This window comes from Schistocerca cancellata, chromosome 1 (genome assembly GCF_023864275.1).
Source record: "Schistocerca cancellata isolate TAMUIC-IGC-003103 chromosome 1, iqSchCanc2.1, whole genome shotgun sequence".
Classification (NCBI taxonomy): Eukaryota; Metazoa; Arthropoda; class Insecta; order Orthoptera; family Acrididae; genus Schistocerca; species Schistocerca cancellata.
Genome location: NC_064626.1, coordinates 670,048,528 through 670,066,643, shown reverse-complemented (window position 1 = coordinate 670,066,643; position 18,116 = coordinate 670,048,528). Strand labels below are relative to the sequence as shown.

At 34.3% G+C, this 18,116-nt stretch overlaps 1 protein-coding gene across 1 annotated transcript in view; it reads right to left on the bottom strand.

Annotated features, from left to right (window-relative positions):
- The window catches only part of LOC126183845 (ionotropic receptor 25a), a 442,093-nt gene that overhangs the window by 108,497 nt on the left and 315,480 nt on the right, over window positions 1–18,116 (bottom strand). The window contains exon 14 of the mRNA XM_049926116.1: window positions 4,672–4,871. Within this exon, the coding sequence (XP_049782073.1) occupies window positions 4,672–4,871 (200 nt within the window). The remainder of the gene's footprint in view (window positions 1–4,671; window positions 4,872–18,116) is intronic.

Below are 18,116 nucleotides of genomic sequence, written 5' to 3'. Positions count from 1 at the left end.
ATAAAAAATACCTTAACATTCATTACTTGAAACTAACACAACGGCTTCTTTGGTGGCTTCTAGCAACAAAAAGCTGCAATAAAGGCTGCAAGCGCTTATGGCAGCAATTAGCAGCATTTTTCGGAACTTCTTAGGCTTTGCACCCAAATGTTAACTGCAGGAGGTTTTTTGGATTCTGAAAACCGGAAAAAAAGTGTGGCTTGCATTCGGGCCACAAAATCCACTATTATATTGTTTTCAATATCTAATATTCCTAATGCTAAATGCAGGTTTTGCCGTAATGCGAATTACGTTAAATCGAATATAAAATTGCATTGCACTTAAGGAATAATTTTCAGGAGTTGAAATTTCTACTGTCAAATACAGGTTTACACTAAATCAAGATCACAGAAAATAAGGGTTATACTGTATTTGTAATACTAGAATATCTGTTCAATAACAGCCAGGAAATTTAAAAAATCAAAGACCAGGATGTTATCCTGTTCAAATATCCAACTGCTTCAATAATTTTTTTAATAAATGTAGCTAAATCTAATGTAAATGCGTCTACTTATAAGGATAATGTGCAGTTCTTTGGCCTTACTCAAAATTCTGAACAGCTTCCTGTATTTACAAATGTTACACCGAAAGATGTAGAAGATGTTATACTATCCCTGAAAAACAAAAATTCTGCAGGATGGTATGGTATACCAACTAAAGTAATTAAAATGGTGTTTAAAATAATATCACATCCTCTGACAGAAATAATTAATCAATCGTTTGAGCAAGGATGATTCACAGAGTTACTGAAGTATGCCAAAGTAAGACCAGTTCACAAAAGAGGCCCAAAAGAAGAAATGGGAAATTACCAACCTGTTTCTATCCTGTCAATTTTCCCTAAGTTATTTGAAAAGCTTGCTGCAACACAGATATTAAATTTTACCTCAAAATTTAATATCATTGATAAAAATCAATTTGGGTTCCAAAAAGGAAAAAGTACCTTAGATGCAATAAACACATTTGTTGAAAGAATTAGCTCCTCATTGGATAACTGCAGCAAAGTTGCAGGTATATTCTGTTACCTAAGTAAAGCATTTGATTCAGTGAATCACTCTGTGCTGCTCTATAAATTAAGATCTAACTCCGCAAATTACTCATCGAAATGGGAAACTAGGTGTTCCCCAAGGCTCAGTTTTGGGACCAATTCTTTCCTGTTCTATATTAATGATTTATCCTTGAACATCAAAGCAAAGTTAGTCCTATTTGCAGATGACACTTCAGTGCTGATTGGAAGAAAAAAATAAAGAAAAAAAATAAAAATAAAAAGAGCTCTGCAGAAATTTAAAACAAAACAATCTAAACCAAGTGAGATCTATGTCCTACATGAAAATGTGAAGATAGAACCAGCAAGCACAGTGAAATTCTTAGGACTAAACTCAGAATATTTAGGTACCAAACTATACAGCCTCTCTTTTGCCAAGGCAATGACACATGATGTAACAGACATGGACAGCTGAAAAATTGTGTACCATAGTTACTTTGAATCTGTCATCAGGTATGGCATAATTTTTTGGGGTAATTCAAGTTATATGGTACGGATATTAAAACTTCAAAATAATTAGGAAGATGTGTGCTGCACATCCGAGAACCTCATGTTGCCCATTGTTTAAAAAACTAAATATATTATCTGTCCCCTTACTATACATTTTTGAAATTCTAATTTTCCTATACAGTAAACCTGAACTTTCCAAAGAATTTCACTTCAAACACACTGACACAACTAGGCCAAAACAAAATTTTATGCTCCCTCCACACTGATTAATACTATATTCTATAACTCCTCAATACATGAGCATGAAAATATACAATAAATTAAAGGGTTACAATATTCTGAGCATGGAAATTGGTCATCTAAAGAAAAAAATTACATGAACTCTTAGTGGAAAAATGTTATTATTCAGTGGAGGAGTTTATGAATGATGAGGTGATAATTTAAAAAGGGCAACCAACAACTCTATATAAATTAAATAAAATGAAATAAAAATAGTACAAAAATGTAAAAGTATTGTACTCCTAAAAATTGTTTGATACCTGTGCTTGTTATTATTTTTAAGTCTGTAAACTAAATCCCTAAAATTATATATTGACATGTATCCAGTACAACAGATCACATAATCTGAATATTGTATGTTATGAGATGAAATAACTCATATCAAATCAAATATAAATATGTGTTGTGCTTCAAGTGTGAATCAATAAGAACATTGCAAGAACAATGAAAGCTGGCTTGTAAAGGGGTACGTATAAGTAACTGGGGAGCAATGGTAGTCATGATGATAAAGGACAGGTTTAAGGATAAATTATTGCAATGAACAACAGGAGACATTTCAGTGTAGTCTCTCAGTCAATTCCTTTTGGCATTATGAATAATATGTCTAGTATGTACTGAAGATAGAACAGCTGATGCTGATTAAGTCTATGAAAAGTATTTAAGTGAAAACAATCACTGTAACATGAACTGCATGATCTGGAATATACTCACAAGAAAAAATCTATATTATTACACAAGAAAACATGTGCATGGTCACCGAGCACCAGTCGCAGGTTGTCTATCTAACACCTTCCAGGGGTGATAAAACCTTGATTTTCAATATTTCATGTAATTATTGACCAAAATCACTAAATTAAAATTCTCTCATAATCTACTCAATAGCAAGAATAATCATGTTTAAGATTTAACATGATAAGACAAGTATTACAGTTAGAAACTGCATATATGTCTTGAGGCAGCATAACTCACAGCACACAAATACATCGACTATGTTTCATCTAGTGGTAGAGAATAAGAGCAGTTAACAACTTCAACAAGCATTACACATAATTTCAAGTCTTTAAGAACTCCATACTGACACATGTGAAGACATCACTAGTTCAAAACTATATAAGATGATTTTTCTGTTTTTTTTTTTTATTTTATTTTATTTTATTTTTTTATTTTTTTTTTTATGGGTGTGCTTGTTACTGCCAACAGTGGATAGTTCGCAGTAATGTTATTCTTGTGATCAATGAACAGACTGTAATTCTGCAATAAAAATAACATTAAAACCCTCTACTGAACTATGTTACTTCACTGTTGTGCATGGGAGACATAATAAATCACTCGTGCATAGCTAAATGCAACAGTCAATGACAACAGACCTGCTTACACATGATTGGTGCAACACACGCAGATGCAAGTGTCAGACTGAGCGCTGGGTGTTCACTTGGAAGTAAATGTCCTATTGCCACATCATCATAGCCATATATACATGCAGTTGTACCATAATTAACTGTGTATGCAAAGATAAATATTAGGCAAAATGGTCAAACTTTTGTTAGTAGAAATCAGAGAGGGTTTTTTTTTTTTTTTTTTTTTTTTTCCCCCACAGCAGATTTGCAACGAGCAGGATTGATTCAGTGTTTTATGGTAATTTGAAAAAAAAATTGGTGGCAAGGCTGTGACACAATCACTACACATGGCTTGATTCAAAACTGAACTAGATAACATAGCAGGTTAGGTCTCAATTTTGTTAGCCATGTGTAGCTGGATCACTACAAACTCTCCATAAAATGGTCAAAGGGAAAGTTTAACAGTTATTACACTTTCACAGTTCATACAGTAGAACTTCAGCATCAGGCTGATGTTTCAATTTATTAGTTCTACACTGATAACACTATTCACAACATATTTGGCAGATAGTATTCAAAAATACCGCTGAATGTACCTACAAAATTATATCATTGTACACCACACAGTCCAGGAGATATAACATAAAACACTGAGATGGGGTAAAAAAAACTAGCTTTTGCTTAAAAAGAGTGGAACTACCCAGAACTTACTCATCCAGCGTTCGATAATGAGAATACTTAATGAATTCTAATGAACATTAAACACAATTTCAAACCTTTTCTAAACCTTTTCTTGCAAATATTTAGCACATAAACTCATTTGTAAAGGACTCAGATGTCTGAAGCTGTCTTATACTTGGGAGTTAGAATCTTCCTCTAAAGAATCACACAACCAGTTATAAGAGGAAGTGTAGCCTTAAACATATGAGATTTCTCTCAGACAGTAACATCCTGAACATAAAGTAGAAGAATTCTTTATGCAAAACTGATTACACAGGATTGTGGTGGAGATTAATTCACAGATCAAAGAGCAAAAATATGGAAAATATGGTGACAGATTCATAAAAAAAGTTATTTATGAAATGTAAGATACAGGAACAACCACAAAGTAGACAAGCAGAAACATGAAGAAACACAGAGAAATCCACTGAAGCTCTAGATAATGTTAAAAAAATAGTTAATGTTAAAAATAGCTGGTCATTGATGCATAGACGATGGAGTTTTAGTAACTTTTTCTTTTTCTTGTATTTTTCCTGCAGCTCCAGACAAAATATCTTGACCAATAGCAGCATGAGTTGCAGTTTTAAATGACATTATGTGAGGTGACTACGTTTATGTGGAAAGTGAATCATTCACAGTATAAAATAAAAGTTATAAATTTCAAATTCTACATTGTGAGGAACTCTGAAGTCGTCATTTTCTCTGCTAGAGTTTTGTTCATGAGACAATCAATTGTCATGTATCACTTATTACCATACTTATTTGCTTACCAGTATGAAGATGCAGTATTTAGATGTAACTTACCTATGAAAGCAAACCCTTCACTTGATGATTTTGAAGCCCTTACTCTTTCCAATGCTTCCTCCATGTTGGCTGGAAATCCAGCCTCAGTCATGGCTTGCAGGATTTTTGTGTATTTATCACTCACTGGGTAGTCCCAAACAGCTAGCTTTGCTCTCTCAACTTCACTTAAACTGTCATTCAGACTCATATCCTTCCATATCCTATCAGTTTAGCATGAAACAAACAAATTCTTTACAAAGTTTCACAGTTAAGTGCATAGGCAATTATCAATTTAGTGTCACTTTTATTGCATCAGCATCAGACAGACCCAACAAGAAAATATGATAGATATTGGTTTTTTGTTATTACTAACACATTAAATTTCAATGAAGCTTTCATGTTTCTGCAGCAACGCATATTTTTAGTTATGCAGATTATATTTACACATGCAATCACTGAACTTCATTTACTCCCTCAGAATACACAGTTTCAGTCTTTTCCTCAACTGCTGTACTTCCTCAAGCCAGGGATGTAAGACATCTTTCAATAAACTGCTTTACTTCTGTTTCCCATGTTAAACTTATTTTTAACACAAGACCAGAAAGTTAAAGCTGCAAGATCCGTATACATATTACCTAATCTCTGAATTTTTCTCTGGCTTTTTTAATCATTTATTATTTACAACATGTTCCACTAAAATATTTGTAATACTACATGTATGTCCTCTCTCTCTCTTTGTGTGTGTGTGTGTATGTGTGGAATGTAGTGTAATGTTTGTGTCCTCTCTCTCTCTCTTTGTGTGTGTGTGTGTGTGTGTGTGTGTGTGTGTGTGTGTGTGTGGAATGTAGTGTAATGTTTGTGTTGGATAATGATGAGAGAAGGGAGAAGGTGAAAGCCAGTGCTAGCACATAGCCTACACCTTGCAAATAGCACCAATAGGGCTCCCAAGCTTATTGTACCCATCTAGTGGGTGGATCAGCATCAACAGTGTCACATGCCCCCCTTGCCAGTCAAATACTGACAGTGAAAGTGTTTTCCACCACCAGGATTTGAACTGGCTTACACCCAGGTCAAACACCACCACACAAGTGTGCATTAGTGACCTTGGCCATGGAGATGAGTTTTTCTCTCGCTTTCATTATGAATTCCACTTCAGCTCCTTTATCATAGCAGTACCATTTCTGCATAGCTCAATATTTTCCTAGAAAGCTACTACTGTCCTTCTTTGTATGCACTCCATGTCTGAAATCACTTACAATTGGTATGAGTCGCATTCAGAATTGCAGTACTCCAGCTGAAGCCTTACAAAGGATTTGGCAATGTCTTTACTTCACCTTACTTGGTTAGTCTCTCAAGTTTCTCATTTACTTATGTATCTGTGGAAATATCTCATAGATCCTTTGATGTGTATGTGGTGCTAGGATGGAGAACAAGTTAAAAACATACATAAACATACATAACAAGCAACACAGTACACTGATTAAAAAGAAGTTACAGGAAAAACAAAAACATAAAACTAGGTCGCAACAGAAGCAAAGTGAAAAAAGGTATGCATGTATCAGCACATGTTGTACAATACACAACAAACAATTAGTAAAAATATATGTGAAATAAATCTATATATCTCTGTTAAAAAATTCATTTAATGAATAAAAAGTTTCATCAAGTAAATGTATCTTCAATTTATTTTTAAATGATGTACTGTAACTACACAGGTCTTTGATGTTATCTGGCAGTTAAATATTTTAATACTGAAATAAATTGACTACTGTACATAATTCTGTAACCAACTTAGATTCTTGTACTGTGATCATGGTATATTTGATTGGTTTCATAGTACACAGGATTATCAGCTGTGAAGCCCATAATGGAATAAAAATATTTGGAAGTTGTAGTAAGTTCCTTAAAGAGACTGCGACAGGAGGTTCTTATGGCATACTCTGCACATAATTTGGACAATCTTCTCCTGCAGAAAGAAAACTGTCTTTGATGTAGGTTAATTGCCTTAGAAAATAATTCTGTAGTACATAATAGAGTGGAAGAACCCAAAATAAGTGAACTTTGTGACATGGATGCGTCTGATATGTGAGATTGTCCTCATGGCAAAAATAGCAGAGGATAATCTTTCTATGGTTTGGAGGATGTGTTGGTCCCAGCTAACACTGCTATGTATTTGGAGGCCCAAGAGTTTAGTGCAATGTATCCTTTGTATTTGCTGACTGCCATGTACAGTAGGTATCTCCTATGGGAATTTGTGATTGGAGCTTACTTTGAAACAGGTTATAAGTCTGGAAAGAAATCAAAAATTGACACCTGAATGTCCCTGGAGATAAAAATCTGCAATTACAGGTTATAAAACAGATTTATTATCTGTCTTGATTGCATTAACATTTTAAAATGACTGGTTTTGCTGGAATATGAATCATACTGAGATCTGTAGACAACACTAAAATAACTAATCTGCAGATACTTTACAAAAATACAAAATGTTACCATATCATAACATGACATAATCAAAAATCAGACATGCCAGAATATACCTGATTGCATTGATTAGAAAGGTAATCATTGTGTCTACCATCAAAACTTAGATACTGCATCACACTATTTTATTATGTGATGTAGCATGAAGTACTCTCTCTCTCTGGTGTATTTGATGTTGGATTATGGCACAGTATGATAACATTTTGTATTTTTGTAGAGTATTTGCTTATTAGTTATTTTACTGTTGTTTATAGATCTGAAGACAGCTCATGTTGAACTGAAACTGCCCTTCTTAAAAAATAATGCAACCAAAAGATAGATAATAAATGTGTTCTGAAAGGTATTTTTTTTTTGACATCAGCGTCAAACAGTGGACTGTTTGTTCTTTATTGTTGTTGTTTCTTGTTTTAATGTTGTCACACACAGTGAACATACATGCTTTATATGACAAAGGTAAGTCATTTATTTGCTGTGTATTAGAAACAGCAGCAGACCAAGGAAAGATCTCTTGGGGACTCCACGGAGTACAGCACCTCAATCACACTCTACCGCTATAAAGCTCATTTGTTGCTCTCATCCAAAACTCCCTTCTGCTTTCTCTCTTGGGGTAGGAGTTCAGACAGTTTGCTACTGCCCCTCTCATGCCATAGTGGCATCATTTGTTGAGATGTATTTTATAACTTACACACACAAAACCCTTAGAGAGATCATAAAATGTTCCAACTGGATTAATTTTTTTATTACATGATTCCAGTATATCATTTATGACCGAAATTACAGCTTCTGTTGTGAACATAGCTTTCTGGAAACCAATTAGTCTTTCACTGATTATGTCAAAGATTTCGTGGTGCCTCACAATTCTGGAATACAGTACTTTCTTGAGTACTTTCATGAATGTGATCAAGAGAGAGATGGGACAACAATTTGTGATGTGTTGTGTCTCTCTTTTTGTGGAGAGGTTTCATTATAGCAAGCTTCATTCCATCTGCAAAGACACCCTGATACATAAAAATGTTAAATATGTGGGTCAAAATTTTGCACCACTGATCTGAATAAAATTTTAGAAGTTTACTAGAAATATTATCTATACCTAATTATCCTTTGTTTTTTAAAGAGGCAATGGTTTTCCTTACTCCATTTCTAGTTATGGAGGATGTGCTTATCGTACTTATTGGGACAACAGTGTTTCAGTATTTAAATGTAACTTTCTAAAGAGCCAGTGCAACCTATTTGCTCAGCTGCACTTAAGAAATTGTTACAGAAGAGTTTTACCAGTATCTCTTGGCTGTTTACATGTTTAATATTTAAAATGATGTCTTTGGTTTTACTGTACTGTTGGCACCTGTCTTATTCGTTATTGTGTCCCAGACTACTTCGATTTTCTTACAGAATTTTTGGATTTGGGGCTAAATTATAAACTTTTCGACTGTCTGATTTTTTTAATACATATTACAGTACATTGGGTAATTTTTGATTGAGTAGGGTAGCCTGAATTTTTTGATGCAATGTACGATTCTCCCTCTTCTGCCCCCCCCCCCCTTTCTGTTTTTAAGATACCCTTATACATCATGAGATCCAAGGCTTTTCATTGGTTCCTCAAAGTTGATTTCTGTAAACTTTATTTGGAAAGAAATCTTTAAATACTGCTGCCATTTCATTGCTGAAGGGATCATATTTGGAACTGAAATCTATCTCACAATTGATGTATCTCCAGTTTACATCTTGGAGATATGATTTACAGGATTTAATCATTTCTTCATTTATACATGTCACTACCTTTCATTGTGACTGAATTTTATCCTGACAAATATTGATAGTATTAATAATAAGTCTCTGACCATCTTGGTCAGAGAGGCCATGAATAGTTTAATAATTGTGATTGTGTCCCCTTTCCAATGCTCTACAAAATTGCTTTTGACAAGGATACTTGAATTTGTAGTTAAGAAAATTGACTGCTGGGATGAGGTTAAGGTGTACATAAAATTTACCAGGTCTGTTTTCCCACACCAGTGTGTTAAAAAATTTATACTGAGTTGAGCTGTTTCAAAAAGAGGCCATGTCCTATATATTGCTACAATTAACAAAGGAGAATTATTTACAAACTGTTCAATGGCACATGATTCGAAAAAGAGAAAAGAACCATTAGAGCAGTGATCAACCATGCAAACTAGATGTATGTGAACCTTGTGCACTCAATGTAATTGCACATGTAGAAGATAAGTACAGCAGCAAAGATAATCTTGGTTCCGCTCTCACAGAACGCTAAAACATCCTCAGACATATAATTTTATTTTATTTCTGACAGTTCAAATTCATCTTATATTTTTTTGTAAAAACAAATAAAACATGAAAATCAGCATAAGCTTTATTTTCAGAAAACATAATTATTTTTCATGCTACTAATTTCGTTCAGAATTATAATCATATTTGAAATTATCAGCATCATTCTATAATGTGCTTTTTGTAATATTCTGATAACATTTGTAAATATGTATTTAATTTTGTATGAAACTCTTTGGATGCAATATGTCAATGTACTTTAAGATCACTGAACTGTGACTTCTTGAACCTTATTACTTATTGATTCAAGTACTTGGGAGGGAATAGTGTGAGCAATTGGACTCTGAAGTCATTTGGTTTTAGCTGTAAGTGTGCTGGTTGATGCTTGTAGCAGTGTAGAATTTGATTTGCACAGTACTGTATAAATATACACAAAATGAAGAAAATATAATGAATGATGAAGAAACAGATACCAACAGTGTTCAAATTTCAAGAAAAAGACAAATAATATTTTAGATGTGACAGTTATCGTTTTCAGCAAGCCGTGATTTTCAATGAGTCAAACATTTTACAAGGAACAGCAAGGAGTAGGTATTGAGTGACTTCCTCCTGACTTATTTATTATTTGTACATACTGAGTGATGCAAGCTAAAAAAGTAAAATTGCTTAGAGCTTTTATTCTTCATTGTTTTATGTGATGGTACAGGGAGGGGCTCCATTCTGGGTGGTCAGTCCTGAATCTTTTAAAAACAATATTTGGATACTGCTGCTTATTTATGTTTTGCAGATCAAGAAGGAGAAATTATTTGTGAATTTACATGGGAAGCAGCACTGATATGGACTGATAGTCATTTAAGAGTTAGAAGTGGTGGATGATAATTATCAAGCACAATAATGGAACTGACCTGACCAACAACAGCAGCATACATAGACACATCAACATAAGTAAAAAAAATTAAGTGTTTTATTTAATTGAGACATGTGACAAGTTTAGCCAAGATGACAATCTTAGAGCTGAAGATAAAAACTAGAACTCGGCTAGGGAGGACTGAAGAGGTGCTGGACATAAGGGATTTAGATGTAACAATTAAACATGAGAATGAATCATTTGAAGAGGGATATTTAGAATTAAAAAGATTAATACAAATTTTGGATCAAAGAAACAAGGAACACTCAAAATCAACAAGCAACTAAGGATAAAACTGAGGAAATTATTGAAGAAAGTTTACAAATTGTAAAACACTCCAACACAAAAGTTTCATATTTCAGTCAGTACGTTCGAACAATATACAGTGAGGTTAATTAATTGGGAAAAAGTATTAGAAGTGTAGAATAAAAAATGATATAGAATCTAGTCTCAGTAATGATTTCAAAGAGGTCAAAGATGAAACTAACACACATAAGCAGAAAAACAAAATTATTTTTGTAAAATTCATACAGAATATCAGAAGCATTAAATTAAAAACTGAGTCATGAAAAGAATTATACTGTGTTGCTTGTAGTTAGTGTAAAAATAAAAGGTACAAAAAGAAGACACAGTAAGGTAGTCAAAAATAAATAAACAAATAAATAAAACTTTATTAACTTGTACTATTGAAGGAGTGAGTTTTACATGTGAATGTTTAATTGTACCAGATCTCAGTGAGGACCTTATTCTGCTGTATGAGGCCTGTTGAAAAAATTCTGGTGCTTTGTCCACAAAATTTTTCTATACTTATTTTTTTGTCCTTTGAAATACTTCCTCCACAACTGGTACACTGCTACCACGCTGTTTCCACTTCTGGAAGCAGTCTTGGTACATCTCTTGCTGGATCCTGCAAAGTGCCATCTGCATATTCTCTTTTATCACCTCTATCATTGCAGATCTTCTTTCAACAGAGTTTTCAACTCTGGAAGCAAAAAAAGAAGTCCATAGGGGCCAGGTCTGGAGAGTACTGAGGATGAGGCAGGGCAATGATTTTGTTTCTGTGGAATAGTCAAGCACCAACAGGGATGAATGTGCAGGTGTGTTATTATGATGTAAGAGCCACATTTCAGGCCATTTTCTTCTCACATATCCTCACTGGAGTTGCAACACATCCTTATAGTACCTTCAGTTATCAGTTTGTCCATGTGCGATGAATTCATGATGAAGTAATCCTTCAAATTCAAAGAAAACTATCAGCATGGCTTTGACATTTGACCTGACCTGATGAGCTTTTTTTGGCCTTTGAGAACCTTTCCTGACTCATTATTATTATTATTATTTCTTTCTTTCCTTTCTCAGACGTTATGTCCGGTTCAAAATGGAAAGTGACGTGGACCTTGATCAAGTGTGACTTCCTTTTAACTGTATGGTATATGTTACATTGCCATTACATTTATCCTGATGTCACATGTCCTTGACTTCCTCAGCCAGTTGGATGTATTTTTCAATTTTTTTCTCCTGCTTTCTTCTGTATATTTGTTGTATTGGGTATGGATATTTCGATTAGTTGTGTTTATTTCTTCTTTTTATTGGTGAGTATGATGACAGGTTTGTTATGTGGTGTTGTTTTATCTGTTATAATGGTTCTGTATTCGTCATTCTCCAGTACACTTTGTGGTGCATACTTGTATGTGGGAACGTGTTGTTTTATTAGTTTATGTTGTATAGCAAGTTGTTGATGTATTATTTTTGCTACATTGTCATGTCTTCTGGTGTATTCTGTATCTGCTAGTATTGTACATCCACTTGTGATGTGATGTACTGTTTCTATTTGTTGTTTGCAAAGTCTGCATTTATCTGCTGTGGTATTAGGATCTTTAATAATATGCTTGCTGTAATATCTGGTGCTTATTGTTTGATCCTGTGTTGCAATCATGAATCCTTCCATCTCACTGTATATATTGCCTTTTCTTAGCCATGTGTTGGATGCATCTTGATCGATGTGTGGCTGTGTTAGATGATACGGGTGCTTGCCATGTAGTGTTTTCTTTTCCCAATTTACTTTCTTTGTATCTGTTGACGTTATGTGATCTAAAGAGTTGTAGAAGTGGTTATGAAATTGCAATGGTGTAGCCGATTAGCCGATGTATTTATATGAGTGATTGCTTTGTGTATTTTGCTAGTTTCTGCTCGTTCTATGAAGAATTTTCTTATATTGTCTACCTGTCCGCTCCCGGGATTGGAATGACTCCTTACCCTCTCCCTTAAAACCCAAATCCTTTTGTCTTTCCCTCTCCTTCCCTCTTTCCTGATGAGGCAACCGTTGGTTGCGAAAGCTAGATGTGTGTATGTTTGTGTTTGTTTGTGTGTCTATCGACCTGCCAGCGCTTTTGTTTAGTAAGTCTCATCATCTTTCTTTTTAGATATATTTTTCCCACATGGAATGTCTCCCTCTATTATGTCCATAATGTAGGTTTTTTATGTCAATAAATACCCTTCCTCCTTCCTTTCTGCTTAATGTGAATCTTTCTGTTGTTGAATGTATGTGATGTATTCTATATTTGTGGCATAGTGACCGTGTAAGTGTATTGAGTGCTTCTAGGTCTGTGTTACTCCATTTCACTACTCCAAATGAGTAGGTCAATATTGGTATAGCATAAGTATTTACAGCTATTGTCTTGTTTCTTGCTGTCAATTCTGTTTTCAGTATTTTTGTTAGTCTTTGTCTATATTTTTCTTTTAGTTCTTCTTTAATATTTGTATTATCTATTCCTATTTTTTGTCTGTATCCTAGATATTTATAGGCATCTGTTTTTTCCAATGCTTCTATGCAGTCGCTGTGGTTATCCAATATGTAAACTTTTTGTTTAGTGTGTTTTCCCTTGACTATGCTATTTTTCTTACATTTGTATGTTCCAAAAGCCATATTTATATCATTGCTGAATACTTCTGTTATCTTTAGTAATTGGTTGAGTTGTTGATTTGTTGCTATCAGTAGTTTTAGATCATCCATGTACAGCAAGTGGGTGATTTTGTGTTGGTATGTTCCAGTAATATTATATCCATAATTTGTATTATTTAGCATGTTGGATAGTTGGTTGAGAGCAAGGCAGAACCATAAAGGACTTAATGAGTCTCCTTGGTATATTCCACGCTTAATCCGTATTGGCTGCGATGTGATATTATTTGAATTTGTTTGGATATTAAGTGAGGTTTTCCAATTTTTCATTACTATGTTTAGGAACTGTGTCAATTTAGGATCTACTTTGTATATTTCCAATATTTGTAGTAACCATGAGTGGGGTACATTATCAAAAGCTTTTTGGTAATCAATGTATGCGTAGTGTAGCGACCTTTGTTTAGTTTTAGCTTGATATGTCACCTCTGCATCTATTATTATTATTATTATTATAAATTGTATGGCAGTTACACACCAATTCAGAAATACAAATACAATATGTACGTAATTTGGAAATTTACAAACATGTTATTTACTTAATTTATCATAGTTGGTATAGTGTCCAAGAAGTCAGAGGGGTTTCCAGGGTACAAAGTTTAGGGCCACTCTTCCACAATGTCTATGGCAGTGTGTGTCTTGGAAAGCCACAGATGCATTCTGCAGTGGTAGTCATTCCCCATCTGTATAGTGGGTCACCACTCTCCCATAGTTTATCCAGAACCTGCTAAATGTAGCCCATATCTTCTGGGACAGATCAAGCCTCCATAGTTTATTGTTGCCATGGAGAAATGTCTGGGGTGCTAGTGGAGTATTATTATACCACTCTTGTTCTCAGTGGAGGATGTTTGGAGCGGAGTCTGTTGCTTTGGACAGCAACCATACAATCAGGAATTGTCAGCTGTTGGTTGTTGAAGATTTTCTTACCTCTCCTGGGAAGATTATTCTTTCTTCTCAGTTTATATGGTGGAATACAGCTCAGGACAGGTGGCCACAATACTGGAGTGGACTTGATTGTGCCAGTAATAATCCACATTGTTTTATTTAATTGTGTTTCTGCCAGCTTTATGTGGCTGCTGTTTATCCAGACAGTACAGCAATACTCTGCTGCTTAGTAGACAAGTCGAAGGGCAGATGATCATACAGTTGAAACTACTGAACCCCATGCTATACCACATAATTTTTTCACAATATTATTTCTTGACTTCAGTTTAACTGTAATCTTTGTTAGATGCTGTTTAAGTGGCAATGTTCTCTAGAGTATACCATGGATATTTGTTACAAGACATGTGGCTACCCATGAAAAATTTGCCCAACTTTCAGTTGGATAGGATATCACTCAAATGAAAGCAAATGAATTCAGTTTTGTTAGGTTCCAGTTGAAGACCCCAATTACAAAATTATTGTCCCATTTTACTTAGGTCTATTGTTAATATATCTTCAAAGACCTTGATTTGTTTGTGCTTTGTTGCTGTCACCCAAACTTCTTGCACTGAATGGTTGTCATACCTGCAGTACCAGTATACAAGCTAAATAGAAGTGGAGTTAGGATGGAGCCTTGAGGCATTGCCTTTGTTGAGGGTCTTCTAGTCATTAGTGGTGTTGCCTATTATTACCTAAAATGGTCTTGTCAGTCAGCAATTTGTTAAGGAGTTATGCTATTCTTCTGCAGGGTATTACACAGAGCAGGTGATAGCCAATATCCCAGTTCGATATGGTAGCTATCATAAGCTGCTCACAGGTCAATAAATATGAGGTCTGTTCAAAAAATTCCAGAACATTCATAATTTTACAGCAATGGTGTGCTGGAGTGAAATGTGATTGGCATCTCAGCATGTACCTGTGTTTAATGTGTAAGTGTAGAATGTTGTGTTGCACAATTTGCAAATTTTGGAGTGACAGAATTAGAGGAGGAATGCATCTGCAGTAATTTTGCAGGAAACTCAAGAAAACCTTTAAAGAGACACAAAAAATAATGCAGGAAGCCTACAGGGATGAGTGCTTAAGCCATGCTTGGTGTGATTACTGGTTTACATGGTTTAAAAGTGGCCAGATGGAAGTTTAAGATGACCCTTGTTCAGGATGCCCTTCAACATACACCAACGATGTTTATGTCAGGAACATCAACGAAATTGTGAGTGTCAATCCAAGACTAACTGTCCAACAGATTGCAGAAGAATGTAATATTTCAGTTGCATCATGTCATGGAATTCTGACACAGCATCTTGAAATAAATTGTGTTGCCACCAAGTTCATCCCACGGCTCATGATTCAAGACCAAAGAGACATTTGCCTTACAATCTTTGAAGAGCTTTTGGGTCATGAAAATAAAAACTGGTGATGAGATGTGAGTCTCTGGTTATGATGCTGAGACCAAGTCGCATTGAGATTATAAAATAGTTCATTGATAATAACAAGGCAATAGCCAAAATTGGGATTTGTGTAATAAAACCTGGAAAAAAAAGTACAACTGATTGCTGCGCTCTATCATATATAAATTACATGACAGTTGCTGAGTGCACCCACTTTCCCAGTGGAAGGTAACCTGATGACTGTTGTATATACTTCAAGACTATGTCAGTTGTGGTGGAGAATGATTTTTTGTTATCACTTATAATTATGCTTATGTCATCTGTGAACAACATAATTTTGGTAGAAACATTTGGATTCTTTATGTCATTTATATAAAGCAAAAATAATAAGAGACCACGAAAACTGACCTGTGGGACACCTATTTCCACTTTTTTTGCATCTGAAACCCAATTGATTTTCTGGTTATTATGATCTAAGATGGTTTCTACAACCTGAGTGCTGTCCTGAAGGTAAGATTCAAACTATTTCCACACAAGTCCTATGGGTTATCATGTGTGACTGGATTGAGGACTTCTTGGTAGGGATAATGCAGCATGTTATCTTGGATGGAGTCATCATCAGATGTAGAAGTAACTTCAAGTGTGCCCCAGGGAAGTGTGTTGGGAGGACTCTTGTTGTTCACACAGTGTATTAATAACCTTACAGACAATATTAACAGTAACCTCAAACTTTTGGTAGATGATGCAATTATCTATAAAGAAGTTTGTCTAAAAGAAGCTGCTTAAATTTTCAATCAGATCTTAATAAGATTTCAAAAGTGGTGCAGAGATTCGCAACTTGCTCTAAAAGTTCAGAAATGTAAAATTGTGGACTTCACAAAATGAAAAAATGTAGTGTCCTATGATAGTATCCTATGACTATAATATCAATGAGTCACTGTTGGACTGGGTCAACTTATAAAAGTACCTGGGTGTAACACTTTGTAGTGATATAGATTGGAATGATCACATAGGCTCAGTTGTGTGGAAAGTATGTGGTAGACTTTGGTTTATTGGTATAATACTGGGGAAGTGCAATCAGTCTACATAGGAGATTGCTTACAAATCACTTGTGTGACAGGTTCTAAAATACTGCTCAAGTGTGAGGGAGCTGTACCTGCACCTGTACATGGGATATTAAATGTATGAAGGGATGACCAGCACGAATGATCAGAAGTTTGTTTGACCCACAAGAGAATGTCACTGAGATGTTCAAAAGACTGAAATGGAAGACTCTTGAAGATAGACGTAAACCATCCTGAGAAAACCTATCAACAAAATTTCAGTGTCTGCAAGAAAAATTATATGAACTGAGCTGATAACTATTTTTTTACATTCAAAAGTCCATAACTTACTGAAAAGAAAATAAATATTTGTAAAATATTGCTTTGTGCTATTGCAAAATGCTATGTAATTTTTATGATATTAATTGTTGTAAGAAATACTGATAAATGAACATTTAGACATTGTATGTAAAATGCAAAGAACACGTCTTTCAATAGTTTTGTGAAAAACTTTTATGCTAAATGTAACTGTATATAGTATTATTTGGTTAAATATCTAATAATCCTCTTATGCCATCTACAAATATCAGTTTGTTTTACATAATTGGGTTCACAACCACACTTAATCACCATAACTTCTATACCAGTACATATCGAACAAGTTTTACTTTTAAAAGTCACTTGTTAAAGAGACATTGGGCAATTTTATTATATAGGTTAAGAATTTTGTTCACATTTATATGCTTGCAAAGTTCTTGGTGTGTTATTGTAATACAACTGATCAGTGCATTTATCTGTGTCACATATTGTAAAATATGATACTTGCATAAAATTCATGATACAATCCACTGAATCAGAGTCATAATTTTATATTTCCAATAATTCAATTTCCTCATTTTATTTTTCATAAAAAGAAATAACACATGGAAATTACTATTAACTGTATTTTCAGAAAACATAACCACTTTCCATACTACTAATGCTATTCAGAATTATGAATGTGTTTCAAATTATAAATGCCATTCTATAATGTGTAACTTCTTTGTAAGAGAAGTATTTAATTGTGTATGAAACTCTATGGATGTAAAAGATCAATGTACTTTAAGACTGTTGAACTGCGACTTCTTGTATCTTATTACTTGTTGATTCAAATACTTGGGAAGTTATGGCATAAACAGCTGGACTGTGAAGTCATTTGGTTTTGGCTGGAAGTGAATTGGCTGATGTTTGTAATAGTATGGAGTTTGATTTGTTCAAAATTGTGGCAGTATTCATGAAATGAAGAAAATAAAATGAATGATATCGGATAGCAGTAGTGTTCAGATTCAAGTTTGGTTTCAGATGGGAGTAATCTTGTTGATGTTGGTAGTAATATGGAGTTTGATCTCTTCAGTATTGTAGAAATAGATATGAGATGAAGAAAATGAAATGAATGATGATGAAACAGATAGCAGCAGTGTGCAAATTTCAAGAACAAGCTCAAT